Source organism: Lycium barbarum, chromosome 8 (assembly GCF_019175385.1).
Source record: "Lycium barbarum isolate Lr01 chromosome 8, ASM1917538v2, whole genome shotgun sequence".
Classification (NCBI taxonomy): domain Eukaryota; kingdom Viridiplantae; phylum Streptophyta; class Magnoliopsida; order Solanales; family Solanaceae; genus Lycium; species Lycium barbarum.
This window is the reverse complement of record NC_083344.1, coordinates 123,762,495-123,777,439: the sequence shown is the minus strand read 5'-3', so window position 1 is coordinate 123,777,439 and position 14,945 is coordinate 123,762,495. Positions and strand designations below refer to the sequence as shown.

General features: G+C 35.1%; 1 protein-coding gene, 1 non-coding gene and 1 pseudogene across 2 annotated transcripts; all 3 read right to left on the bottom strand.

Annotated features, from left to right (window-relative positions):
* Window positions 1-5,666: 5,666 nt before the first annotated feature.
* TRNAK-CUU (transfer RNA lysine (anticodon CUU)) lies at window positions 5,667-5,741 on the bottom strand. Its single transcript has one exon. It is a non-coding gene; the product is annotated as a tRNA-Lys (tRNA).
* Window positions 5,742-7,494: 1,753 nt separating this feature from the next.
* LOC132607102 (syntaxin-71-like) lies at window positions 7,495-14,615 on the bottom strand. Its single transcript, XM_060320921.1, has 9 exons — window positions 14,330-14,615; window positions 13,850-13,975; window positions 9,527-9,686; window positions 8,761-8,846; window positions 8,561-8,629; window positions 8,439-8,483; window positions 8,101-8,163; window positions 7,930-8,006; window positions 7,495-7,775 (listed from the first exon to the last, which is right to left on the bottom strand). Exons 1-9 carry the CDS (start codon window positions 14,483-14,485, stop codon window positions 7,760-7,762), a joined length of 798 nt encoding a protein of 265 aa, XP_060176904.1. The 5' UTR covers window positions 14,486-14,615; the 3' UTR covers window positions 7,495-7,759.
* On the bottom strand, window positions 13,594-13,709 carry LOC132608390 (5S ribosomal RNA; annotated as a pseudogene).
* Window positions 14,616-14,945: the final 330 nt, after the last annotated feature.

Here is a 14,945-nt window from a genome sequence, read left to right as displayed (position 1 = left end):
GGACGACATAAAGTTGGAACACGTACGAGAGGAACATGTGAAGAAATTTTAAGTTCATATACACATTTTTTACAAGAAAGAAATAATCACAAAAAACAGTCAAATTTGTTAGCTATCATTTTCAGAAAACAATTTCATTTTATATATGATAGCACTTTTGAAAATAACAACTTCTTTTAAATTTGTCAGCACTCGCTTTTTCTGGCTTCCTGGTTGGCAAGTTCATCATCTTTTCTAACTGCAGAATTATACCAGATTTGAAATAAATAACTGTGACATCAAATAGTTGGGTGTTTTATATACTCGCATGATTGAATTAGATTTAGCAAAATATTATGTATGGCCCATAGCTCGTCCCAAAAATTCAAGCAGCACTAATTTTAATGCACATTTTCAATCTTTTAATTCTTCCTTTTCGCTGGACGTGACAGATATTACATGACTAGTCTCCAATTTTATTTTATTTTGTTGAAATGATTTGATTTAAGACGTTTGTCGCATCCTATTTCGTCAATCATGTTGTGATTCTTGTAGTTGTACCTTTGAAAATTAGTCAAGCAAATACAAAAACCTAATTCTACTACAGTACGTAGTCTAGTACCCATCATGGCCTTTGAGAAATGTGCTCTAATATATTGATAGAACAGTTTGAACTTCGAAGAAATAATGGATTGCAAGGAATAACTTGCACTCCATTTTTTCAAACTCTCCTGTGGTTGCAACATTTAATTAACTCATACACCCTCCATCTCAATTTATATGATATTTTTTGCTTCTCGAGATTCAAATTATATGAATTTTAATCGATATATTTTTTAAAATGTATTTTTTTCATCATATTCACATGAGAAGAATTGCAACTTACCAATATATTGCATTTTCCTAGTTCAAATTATCCGTTAATTTTTTGTTTCCTACTCGGTGTACTGTGTTTATTTTGACATTAAACTAATTTTGATAAAATGCTCTCTACAAAAGGTAATTCCTTTCTCAGGGCTCAAATTGAACCCAAGACAATACAATTGATTAAGACCGAGAAGACGATATACTTATCATTCCACTGCAATCTTTGATGGGAGTTCATTTTCTCTTCAATCCTTTGTTTCACCATTATAAAACAATTGCATGCAGCTCAATTAAAGTGGTCCTTGCACTAGCATAATCCACTATTAAAATAAGGAGCGTAGTTGACATTATTACACAATATGGTATTATGATGAGCTCACAATATACAATACATAATTCAACTGCTAGCTAGCTTTTGGCTCCATGCACTCGGATCCTACTGCAAACTGAATTATTCTTTCTTCCTCTAGATATAGCATTTGATGTTTACACAAAAATATTTCACTACTAAAAAATCATTATTTTTCCACTAAAAAAGGTTCAGTCCCACAGATATTTTGATTGAATTAGTGGGTAGTACTTTCATACGGAAAAATTAGAAAGTTTCCAATGTTTCAAAGAGAACATGTTTTCCACCAGTGATCTGATTGCATAAAAGTTCTTTATATTAACTGTGTAGATGACTTAAACTCTAATTAACGTATCATTACACGTAGGGATATATGTGTCACGCCCCGAACCATGGCCTGGACGTAACACGACACTCGGTGCCTGACTGCATGTGACCGAGCGAACCACATGGCCTGCTGAATCATCATGATACATAACATAAACGGAATATAACGTGAATGCATGATGAGCCTTTATAAAACATGGTAAGTCATAATACTTAATAGAATACTTGTTTAAACATGAGTGAGCCAAATTGGCTATACGACTCCAAATGTCTGACATGACATAACTGACTTGTCTAGTCTATGAAACCTCTATCATGAGTCTGACTGGAAAACATATTTACTGGGACAAGGCCCCCAGCATACCTTTAGATGCAAAACTAAATAAAGAAATACAATGTCTAAACCCCGAATGAGATGGGGCTCACCAATAAGATGGTACGTGCAAATCCTAATGAGCAGAAGCGTCGTCCTGTAAATCCGTACCTGCATCGTGAAATGCAGGCCCCCGGGCAATAAAAGGGGACGTCAGCACATTGAATGTATTGGTATGTAAAGTAACTGAAAGAAACAACATGAGACATGGAGTAACATGATAAGAACTGAAACTGAAAACCTGGACATGAACATGAGCATGTGTACATACGTATATATATAACATAAGTAAAAACATGATAAGTAGGGAGAGCATTTCATAAACCGACACATGATATCACCACGTGGATACGTGGAGTCTGGTACCTCGCCGGACCAGCAGAGCCCTTATACCTTGCCAGGGTATAAGGTGGTAACATGCCTGATAGATCCATTCAGTGTAAAATTAAGGTATCGTCCTAACTGGGCGGAGCGATCCTTGTCCTATGGTGGCTACATAGTTTTAGGCTATCTGAGCCTTCTCGGTAATTCGTGCAACTCCCAAAAACATGAACATAATATAGTTGGCTAAGAAGCCCATGACTTTCGTGAATTAACTTGTACTTGTCTTGTAATCATGATTTCACGAAATAACTTGTAAACATAGTTTCATGAAATAGCTTGTAAACATGTTCTTGATTTATGAGTAATACAATAGTTCATAATCATATATTTGTAATTGATTTGAAAACATGCTTGTAACTTGCAAAATAAAATCATAAAGTTTCATATGAACATGATGAGAACACATGAGGAAGAATTCATGATTCATGGATTAAGCTAGGGCTCCTAATAACCGTAATGGAAGATTAGGAATACAACAACGAATATAGATACAAAATTCATGTACATAAATACTTAAATACGGGCTACCAATATGTTGGGTTTAATGCCCTAAGATTAGAACTTCATGGATATCAAGGAAACGAAGCATGGGGAAGAACATAGAGATTCCCTCATGTGGATGGAAGTTCTACATACCTTAATTGCTCCAAAACTTGAATTAAAGACTTGAATTTTGGAGAAGATTTCCTAAATCTTGATTCTTGAATCTTGAGATGGGTTTTCTTGAAAACCCTAGATTAGGAATGATGATTTCTTGTTTACATTACAAGGATATATGTTAGAATTGAGTTGGAATAATTAGAATGGACTTGCCTTGGTGTTCTTGATGTTGGAGGAGAGTAGGAAGTCGTTCTAGGGTTTGAGGGAGTGAAAAATAATGAGTTGAACTGATATGGACGAATATATAGTGTTCTGGAAAATTGCAATTTACGTCCAGCAAAATACTGGCCGTATTTCAGTTTACGGGTCGTATTTTGAGTTTACGGGTCGTATTTTGCAATACGGACTGCACTGCGTCTCTTCAGTAAAATGACCATAACTCTTTGCACAGATGTCCGTTTGACCCCCGTAGGATACCGTTGGAAAGGTATTTCAAAGTTCTACAACTTTCATCAAGGAAGTTTTCCCAAATTCCAAATACGTTTTGAAATACGGGCCGTAAAGTGGAATACGGTCCGTATTTAACCATATGACCTCAAAATGTCAAATTCCAGAATGTTCAGAAATTCTTGGTTTCAGTTTACGATCACTGTTCATGGGCGTAAATTGGAATACGACCACTGTTCATGGGCGTAAACCACCATATCACAACTGAAAAGGAAAATTTCAATTCCCACATTCTTTATCTGATTTTCTAAGTCTAGGATCGTGATCAAAACTTTCGTTAAAGGTACGGGGTGTTACAATATGTTCCCAAAATTCCCCTTGTATATTTATGTAAGTTAGTAATTAAGCTGATTATCGACTTGGGGCTACGGGAGGATGAGATTACTGATTTCCTCCCTGATTTGGGACTCTGACTAATTCGAATTCGCGTCACTTAAAGTCCATTGAAGGATGAAGCTCTTCATAGCACGATTTTTTTTTATTTTCGAGACTCGGACTGAGACCTATGATTAAGGATATGGTAGTGTGTGCATGGGATGAGATTTGATTATAATATCCGACCACGTACGAATATTACTTCGCATAGATTCCTTTCTTCACTCCCCTATGCACGCAAAATCTTATATTGTAGTAATAATCATTGTTTGGGGACGAGATTTGTCATTTGATTAAGGTATCGTCTTATATTATACTAATGTTTTATAACTTCTTGTATCCTCAGTATAACTAGATGTGGTTTAATTTGTTGTTCAAGATTTTTTTTTTCCTAGTTAAAAAAATCTATTGCAAGTATTATTTTAAGTTGAAACTTGAAGATAATACTCCTTTTTTTCCTTCAAAAAATCATAGATTATTCCTCAAAATTCCGAATTTGGCCACCATCTGGGATTAGAATGGCTCAAAACCTTCTTCTTTTTAAAGTTTAATTCTTGCAAAGTAAATTTGATGACAAAAATAATTAAATCTGGAATAGTTTTGCACAAACTCCATTATATTTGAACTCTCCAAATCGAGATCTGAAAGAGTAATTAATCGATAAGTTCTTTTTTCTTTTCGTTTCGTGTTTTCCATAATTAATCCATGGTGTTTTTTTTTTTTTTTTTTTTTTGGAAAAAGGCAGATGGCTTTTTCAATTACATAAAACAGTGACCAAACACAAGGCACGTTCCCCAGAAGGAAAACATCTCCGTTGTTTTATGGGACTAACCAACACATGGGCTGTCTTGCTATACAATCTATGGGATCCAATGCTACCATATATAGAATACATTTGTAGATTTCATTTGTACCTCGAAAAAGAAAAGATTGCATTTATAAGAAAAGAAGAAGTTAAAATAAGATAAATTTCGAAGTTAGATTTCATAAAAGCAAATTTCATGAGTTTTAAGCTCCAAGAAAAAGATTTAAAATATGTTTGTAGTAAACGTAATGGATATGCAAGCAAAGTTTTACATTGAAAATTGATTAATTTTTCTTATAAAATTATAAAGATATGTTTATGATGTGAAGTCTTTTCGAAAAAACATATAAATCAACCTAAAGCAATCAGTGTTATAGGGTTGAATGTATATATCATGTTAAGAGTGACTTAGCCCGACGTAACAAACATTATCGAATATGTTTTAGCATGATAATCTTTTAAATTTGAAATTTTATACTTTAACATTATTTGCACGCTGAGTACTAGGGGTGTTAATGGGTCTAGTTCAACAAATTATTTCAAAAAAATTACACCATGCCAATTTTTCAGTTACTCTATTATTTATAATTAAATTGGACTTTCTTATAACTTCTAACCATGTGGGCTTCTCTTCTCCTTGGTTAATTTTCAGTATTTTATCCTTAAAGCATCACATAAGGGTCACACTGTTGTTAGAATGTTTCATTTATTATGTAAAATAAATTTCTCCTAGTTTTGATATATACAAAGTATATATTAAGACATTATTTGAATCACAAAGTGAATGATATGATGTGTCTCATAGAATATGGAAAAACCAACATCCACCTCAAATAACTATCAGCAATTAGCAAGAATGTAGCTTCATTAACGGATCTTTTATCTTGATTGCATTTTTTTGCATACATGCAAAATGTAAAATAAAATTGTTCTCCGCAATTATCAAAAAACAAAATTTAGTTTTATGAAGCCAAATGTAAATGAGTGTCCTTGAAATTATCCTTAATAATAAGTAGAATAATAATATTAAAAATTTATATAGATAGTTTTCATCTATTGTATTCTTTAGCTAAAAGAGAAAAGTACAAAAATATCAAAAACGCCCACCGTGGGGCTCGAGAACCCACGACCACAAGGTTAAGAGCCTTGCGCTCTACCAACTGAGCTAGACGGGCTTGTTGTATTGTTGGATAATAAATGAATACCTTTTAGCCCAGGATTACATATATGCAGCCCCTTATACGTATCCTTTTTTCCATTTTGACACCTCAACTAAGTTTTGTTCCTATTGAACCCCTGAACTTGGCCTCAACTGTGTCTATCAAACACAATCCAACTTACATTGAATGTCAATCGCATCCTACGTGGAAAATTTAACCAATTAAAATGCCGCACCCATTTTAGTTATACACATCAGATAAGAAGAAGTGTGCTACTGTATTATACAAGTGAAGAACCACCACTTAAACTAATCAAATTACAAAATTGGAAACTAAAACTGAAAACTGAAAAATAAGAAACCAAAACTAGAAAATAAGAAGCCAAAATATTAAGCAACACCATCCTATTATGTTATTCCAGAATCCCAAAAAACTTCAAAATCAATCTCAAAAGGCTGATCTTCAATTTCCGATTGGCTGAATTGCTTGGCTCTTGAAAAAAGATCGTTATACACATATTTTAATGATGTGTATAATTAAAATGCGTGGAGAGTTTTAATTGATTGAATTTTCCACGTATGATGCGATTGATGTTCACGCGCAAGGCTAAAGAAAATGAAACTCACCATATATGTTATGTAAGTTAGATTGTGTTTGATTGACACACTTGATGCCAAGTTTAGAGATTCAATGAGAACAACACTTAGTTGAGGTGCCAAAATGGAAAAAAGAACAAGTTTAGGGGGCTGCACATGCATTAAGCCTTTGTAAAACTTTAGCTAACTTTTTTATTCACGATCCTCCAATCTTTTTAAACGTAATTCTCTCTCGAAAAAAGTTGCTCTGAATTATTTCAACATATTTCTTTTTATAAAATTATTTAGACATGATATGACGCAATTTCAGTTTTTCGAGAACATGACCTTTAAGTCATGGAAGATATGGATAAGGGTAGAAGGTTAGTCAGTAATAGATCGTTGTCTCCCTTATCCTTCCACACTAATAGTCATAATCAGTGGCGGAGCGGAGCCAGAATTTTTACTAGGGAATTTCTAAAATATAAAGAATTAAACACAAGAATAAATCAACGGGGTTCCACATCTACTATATATTCATAAAAAATAATTTTAACTTTGTATATAAATCTCTGCCTCGGATTGTAATATTACTCTGTAATTTCGTGTCTTTTGATTGCTATTACCATCTATTATTTCTTATACTTTGATTGTCGCATTTTTTTTTGTAGTTTCTGCTCTTTTAATTGTTGTTACAATATATTATTTCTTATACTTTGATTGTTGCACTATTTTTTTGTAGTTATTGTTCCTTTTTCAAAATGTGTTGCCAAGCTTTTCGTAGTATTTTATCATGGCTTCTTCACTTCCGTTATTTCTTTTTCCAGCCGACTTTGAAATGTTTTTTTCTCCTTGCACCGAGGGTCTATCGGATAGGCTCTCTACCTCCTAAGGTATAAGGTCTGCATACGCTCTACCTTACTAAAACTCACTTATGAGATTACATTAGGTATGTCGCTGATTTCTTTTTATAAATTTTAAGTAAAAATTTGGAAAATTAACTAATAGATGTACTTAAATATATGGGAAAAATATGTTTTCAAATTCTATCAAATGCATTGATCAAGTCTTCAAAAAGTCGAGACATATACACAGTACTTTTCCAATAAAATATTTCAAAGACTTCTTCCCGAAAGTTTCCAAATGGCTGAAAATGTAGAACACTTAAATATACAGAACATGAAGGCAGAGAGTAAAATGACAATCTCGTTCAATTGGCATTACTTGGAAAATAAACAACAACTACATCTCAATCTCGAACTAGTTAAACACACAAGCAAGATAGAAAACAACAATAACTACATCTCAATCTCGAACAAGTTAAACACACAAGCAAGCAGAATATGCTAGGCTTAATTAATCACCAATATTAACTTGTTTTACATGCACACACAGAAAAAACTAAACGGATCGTGAAGGCCAACATACAAGTCGATCCAACAGGACTTTAGCGGAGTTTTACTTCTTCAAGACACTGCAATTGATGAGAGTCACCAGTTAGCTAGAATATTTATACTAGTAGTAACTACGAAAAAGGATCAATACATTACATGTAAATGACGTGCTGACAACATAAGATGAAATAATGAAACAAAAAGAAAAGGACAAGACATGATCTGGAAACTCACTTGTACAAATAGGCTGCAATTCCAAGAATAATGCACAACAAAATGATGTCGATGCAAAAGTTCCGACTAGATCTCAGCTGGAAACAACCAAAGTTTGACAAACAAAGCTCATGAGTAATCCTTGTGTGCAGATCACTTACGGCAGCTGAAGACAGCGGTAATTCAGTTTACCTGGTTAACAGTATGCTTAAGCCTAACGTTGGTATTCTTCAAGTCCGAGGTTGCCCTGTCCACCTATTGAGAAGTCAAACCATATCAATTAACTGTAATTCCTTCCATATCATGTATAGAAGGGGAGCCTTGGCGTAACTGGTAAAGTTGCTGCCATGTGACCAGCAGGTCACGGGTTCGAGCCGTGAAAACAGCCTCTTGCAGAAATGCAAGGTAAAGATGCGTACAATAGACCCTTGTGGTCCGGCCCTTCCCCGGACCCCGCGCATAGCGGGAGCTTAGTGCACCGGGCTGCCCTTTCCATATCATGTATTACATAAACCAGTTAAGTTACCAACCTTTGTGTCAATCTCATCCATCAGAGGAACTTGTCTATCCAACTCCTGCAAGCATTGCACGATATCTTTAGTGCCTATGTCAATTGGAATGATAAAAAATAGAAACCATAAATGCAGCAAACCTCGTTCATATCGCCGGCCATGTTTTTCAAAGTTTCCAAGCCTTCTCCTATGACCTCCAAACCTTGGTCCTGAGTGACGTGCAAACTAAATCTTAAACATAGTCCAGGAAGCAGCAAAGAAGTGCAAACATAACCTCTATTAAGGGGGGAAAAGCCTCATTCAAAGAATTTCATGATAAACTACCCAAAAGAGCACATGCCTGTCTCATTTTCCGCATTTCATACTCTCCCCTGAATTGACTTGACTCTTCGGTTTGTTGAAAATATTCGTTGTCAAATTGTCCATCTGTAATCCAAATACACTCTGTAAGTAATCTAATAATCAACTCTAACCTACAAGAATGATGATGGATTAAAAGATACTTTTATTTCATCATAAATTGTGTTGTTAAGGCTCATTTTAGGCACAATTAAAACCCTTAAGCTAGGCGAAGCTCAGGCTAGGTGGTTCGCGTTTAGAAAGCGCTTTAGCACAGGTGTGCGCCTTATCGGCTATAGGCTCTATCTTGAAGAGGGTGGTACTGAACAATAATTATAACTGAAAAAGAGATACATTAATTGTTAAAGAAATGTTATGAGTGAATATGTTACTTCTTAGGAAAAGGAATAAGACCTTCAATATAGGAAAACTAGTCACTTAAGCTGCATTAGAAACTTAAAACTGCATCTTTGCATCTAAACAAAAGATTAAGTTGGATTTTGAACTTAATGTACATGTTTTACTACATAAATATATAGTTTTTTCAGTTATTTTTGGTTTGTGTTTGTAATTACATTTCCTTGCACTAAATAAATACTTCTATTTATTTCTTCATTGCGTCTTTCTCTCCTGAAGCTCGTGCTTTAATTGTGGCACGCTTAGAGCCCCAGCAGACCTTGGGCGCTTTTCACCCTTGACAACACTGAATACACATGCAGAGAACAACTTACAGGAAAATCAGTCAAATGGCAGAAATTATCAATCACCTGAATCAAATTTAATTTCCGTGCGAGAACCTGAAGCTCTCCATCCCCCAGATTGCTTGGGTGGAGCTGCAGAGCCATCTGGTATGGAATTTATTCTATCTGGCAGTGCAAGAACCAAATCATTACGGGCAGCAAGTTCTTCACCCGAAAGACCTTTGACCTGAAATTGGGGGAGTTTTAGTACCAAGGCAACTATTTACTACCGCAGATTACCGTATAAACACAGATTTACTCTTTTGGTGAGGCGGGAGAGCAGCAAAGTAGTGAAGATTGAAAGAGATATTAGTTATCACGTAACTAAAGATGAACAGAGTTCAAAGTGTCAACAACCAAAGCATTCTGAGCTACATTAGCCCGTCTTTGCCCTTGTGTCCTTGTATACTATATAAATGAAGCAAGCTGCAAACACCAGTTTTGCAGATTAAGGTTAATAACTCGGCCACGCCAGTCAACTGAGGCAGCACAGGCTCATAAAGACAAATGCTCTAGCATTAATAAGTAGAGGTAGAATAATGCAAGTTTTCACCCGAGTCCTTATGCACTCTACAAAGGAAATGTGCTGCAATGACTAGGTTAAGAAACATGTATGAGGCTAGATCACCAGAGCATCAGCATCCACAACCTCATTTTGGTAATGTCTACCCCAACCATCTCCAGATGAGTCACAAACTTTTCTGGTCAAATAATCAAATACAATCAAAAGCTTCTTAGTTTGTTTTGGGAGGGGGTGTATCCTCACCTCTATCTATCTAATTATTTCTGGATATACAAACGGAAGCTCTCAAACTATTAATCCCTCAATCTGATGGAGTACCATTGGTTCAGTACATCTTAATCCAGCGATTTGGCATTTTATCACTCACTCCCATACTTAAGTCACTTTGCTCAGTACCTTCCTAATTATCTTCAGCTACTTTTAAGTAGCACGAACATGAAATCAGAAAAACAATTGATTATAAGTCACAATACAAAATCTCCTGGAAGCTATATAATGTATATGCAAATGTTTATGTAGCTTCAATCTACCCCAGGGCCCAGGAAACATAAGCAAGAAAAGAAATTGACTGCCAAGGGGACATATTCAGGGTATAATTCATCAATCTCATAGATCAAGTTATTCTGAAGAATCAGAAGAACAAATTTTAACATTCTGAATAAAGGATAAAAACGGCATACTGGCTATCTAAATTTATTAGCTAATTTCACCAATCTCGTCTCTTCCTGCCGCCTAAGTTGCTCGGACTTGGGTGCGGGTAACCGATACGGCAAAATCTAAATTTTAAGATTCGAGGGTGCGGATCCAGATATGGATACGGGTGCGGGGATTCGGCTAAGAAAATTCAAATTATAAAAATAGAGCTATAACAACCCCAACTTCTTCTTTCAAGCTCTCGCCTCTCTGGTTCTTCCCCTCAAAAGAGAAAAAGAAAGCCATTCAAGGCCTTCCACCAATTCTCATTACAAATCGCTGCTACTGTCTACCAGAAGTCAGAACTCAGAACACAACCCCTTGAATTCTTGCTTGTCTCTGTTTGGTCTGAAACATGAAGCACCAAATATGAGACAAACGGACTATAATATTGAAGGTATGCCATTTCCCATGTCTTAATTCTGTTTTATCTATCATTTTGAGAAATCAAAATCTCAATTTTTCCCCAAATTTGTCCATGGACTCCGGTCAAAGTATCCGAAGTTGGTTGACTGTATCCGAGACGTATCCCACACCCGCACTGCGTTGAGACGGGTGCGGCAGCAAAAATGAAGAGTCCGCGCAACTTAGGCTGCCACTTAGTCAAATAAGAGTAATGTGGATTCTAAGTTTTCATAAATTTCCTTGCAATAAAAAGGACCCTATTTATTTTCTTCCCCAAAGTTTTTCTTTTGTACTACGGCTGTTCAATTTTTTATTTTTTTTGAAACTACTACGGCTGTTCAATTTTTTATTTTTTTTGAAACTACTACAGCTGTTCAATATTAAAGTTCCCGAGTCTCTTTTGAGTAACTGGGTTTTTGTTTCCCCTTATTCAAACACTCAACTTTACTTCTTTGTGCTCTATTTCCAATCTTGTCTCAAACTCTTCCACTCCCTTTGACTCTTTCTCATAAGCTTGACGGCCTCTCTCAGATTGTTCTTAGAATTTCAAGTCTCTCAAGCTGCAAATGCCAAGCCAGCAGCCCAATGCAGCATCATCTTCATCTCTCTCACGCTCTCTCTCTCTCTCTCGGGCGCGCTCTCATAGATATAATCTCTCTTCCTCAAGACTTAAGTAAGATAATTGCATGACCAATTGTAATTTTTTTTTTGTATACTCTTGAATCTCAACATATCCCTGGATTGGAAATAAAAATTCCAAAAAAGACCATATTAAGATATTTTGCCTTTCTTATTCCCTTCTTCCACATCTAAAGAAAAATATTTCACTCGTAGAAATTTACACGAAATCATTCTCTTTCAGGAAAGAATATACCACCAGATCTCTTCTCACATATTTTGTCCAAACAGTCCATCTTTCTCCAAAAAGATGCTTCTTTTTTCTGCTAACCCAACCAGTTTAGGCATGAGATTCACTACTAGTCAGAAATTGAAGCCAATAGTGGTGATTCTTATGAAGTTCCGCTGAATGACAGTAGTATTGTGAATTTCTAGCACTACTTATTGTAATTTGTAACAACCTATTTATCATCCAAAAGGTGAAGTTGTATACTAAGAAAAAGGGGAAAAAAAGGCAGAGAAGGGAAAAAAAAAACTAGAGTAGTGGAGTTCACCGGAAATCAAATGGAGAAGAAAGTTTCAAAACCTTTTGGAAGCCAAATCTAATGGATCTGCTTTCACCACAGAAATTTGATGGCGGGAGTTTGGGTGGGAAAAAGAAAGGAATTGGGTTTTCCCTATGAAATGATAGAAACGTCCCTAATTTTAATGCTTTGATAAAAAATAAAAAAGGCATTTTGGAGAAATAAAAAGTGAGTACATTGCTAACCTACTACCTTCATGTAGTAGGTTAGCTGCTAGCAAGACCCATATATATATAAACTTCCTTGCCAATAAGCCTCTCTTGAAGAGGTAAGAGGTGACACTAGATAATTGCTATTTCACTTTATTGTAATGTTTTTACAATTTCTTTGTTAATAATAATAAGCGTGAATAACAAATATATGGACAAAGAAATTGTAAAAACATTACAATAAAGTGAAATAGCAATTATCTAGTGTCACCTCTTCAAGAGAGGCTTATTGGCAAGGAAAAATATGTCTTAGAGCCTTGATGATGACACTGAAGCGCACATAAAGCGAGGCGAAGTGCTCAACATGTTTTGAGCCTCGCTTCAGGGCTTAAGCGCGCCTCTGACAACATTGGCTATATCAATCCTATATATCCATTACCCATTATTCAAACACATCTATGTAGGCACGTTCCAACCAATTCAACATCCTTAGAGTTCATCATAGGTAAATTACTTTTCTGCTAATTATCAATCTATGCAACCCTCCTCATTTCTCCATAGTTATGATCACCTATAGTTTTCAAAACTCACATATCACTCACTTACAAATCCAAAGGTACAACTTTACACACACTTCTCGTACGCCTCCCCCCAACTCTTTTCCATATTGCTTTTCATCAAATTCCAGAGCAAATCAACCAAATTAACACAGCCACTAAAGACTAACAGAACAGATTAAAAAAAACACCACAACAAAATCCAAGTACAATATAACCCATCAGGTAATTTCAACATGATTACAGAACCAAATCAAGCAAAAAATAAATCCGAAAGTACAGTTTTTGGATTTATCATCATAGATAGATTACTTGTCCCCTAATTATCAATCTATGCAAAGCTCCTCTTTTCTCCGTACTTATGACCACCTATGGTTTGTAAAACCCACATATCAATAACTTACAAATCCAAAAGTACAATTTTTACACACCCTCCTCTCCTCCCAACTCAGTACTTTATCTTGCTTTTCATCAAAATCCCGAACCAATCAACCAAATTAACATAACCACTAAAGACTAATAACAACATACCCAGTGTAATCCCACAAGTGGGGTCTAGGAAGGAGGGATGCAACACGAGTACTTCCTGGGGAATCACCCCTGGTACTACTCTCACCCAAGCACGCTTAACTTCAGAGTTCTGATGGGATCCGGTGCATTAGTGCTGGTATGATCTCATCCCCGCTAAAGACTAACAGAACATTTTAAAAGAATAAAACAAATCCAAGTACAATAAACAACCCATCAGCTAATTTCAACATAATTACAAAACACAAATAAGCTAAATCAAAGTCAAAGTAAAAAAAAAAAAAACCACACACCTTCCTCACAGCCAATCTCTGCAATTTCGGAACTTCCTCAAGTAACTTAGCTTTAGTTCTCCTAATCTCCGCATTGATCGCCACAACAGATGCTCTATTCTTCTCATTAGCTGCTGTTTCCGCTTTCTGTAACCGCCAAAACAAAAAAAAAATCTTTAAAAATGTGAATCTTTTTTTAAAAAAAAAAAAAAAAAAAAAAAACTCCGCATTGATCGCAACAACAGATGCTCTATTTTTGTAAATAGTAGCTGTTTCAGCTTTCTGTAACCCCAAATAAAGATCTTTCAAATTCTCAATTAAACTTTAAAACACAAAAAAAAAAAAAAAAGAATCTTTATTTTTAATCTCAGCATTGATCGCGACAACAGATGCTCTATTTTTCTGATTAACAGCTGTTTCGGCTTTCTGTAAAGATGTTTCAAATTCTCAATTAAACCCTAAAAACGCAGACACAAACAAAAAAGAATCTTTTGTTTAAACCTGAAGAGCAGATTCGATGTCGGATTCAACTGAAGAGTAGAGACGAGCAAAAGCGTCGTCGCCGGAGATGTTGGAATCTTTTTGTTTGTCGATGTCGTACTTGTCGTATTTCTTACATATTGTGTCTACACGTGTCAGTATATCTATTACGCTCATTTTCCTCTTCTTCTTTGATAGATCAAGAATGGGAATTTCAGTTTGTAGACGGAGAAAACACTCTGTCTTCACAAATACAGACTGGAGGTTTCTTTTTTTCAAAACTTCCTTTTTTCCTTCTTTTTGTTTTTTTCAAAAAAGAAAATTATGAGCATAGGGGGGTTATTTCGGGTTTACGGTTTTGGGTTGGGTTTATTTTTTATTTTTTTCATTTATTACAGGAAGCAAATAGTATTTTTTTTCAAAATTACTTTCTATAGTGTCATATAAAATCTAAAAAAAATAGTACTAATTAATCTTTAATAATTTATCAATAAAGTATTAAAAAAATTATATGATGGTGGGTAGTTGTGACTGCTAAAAAATAATACAGTAAAATGAAATGATTATAAAATGTCTTTTCTACTCTCTCCGTTTCAATTTATTTGAATCCATTTGACTGGGCACGACATTTAAGAAA

Bases quoted from the DNA above. Each gene is read 5' to 3' on its own strand.
- LOC132607102 (XM_060320921.1), bottom strand. From the start codon at position 14,485: ATGAGCGTAATAGATATACTGACACGTGTAGACACAATATGTAAGAAA. The intron at 8,630-8,760 runs GCATGTGCTCTT...CACGTCACTCAG, and splicing joins AAATGCGGAAAATGAGACAG to GACCAAGGTTTGGAGGTCAT. The intron at 8,164-8,438 runs GTTGGTAACTTA...ACTTCTCAATAG, and splicing joins TGGATGAGATTGACACAAAG to GTGGACAGGGCAACCTCGGA.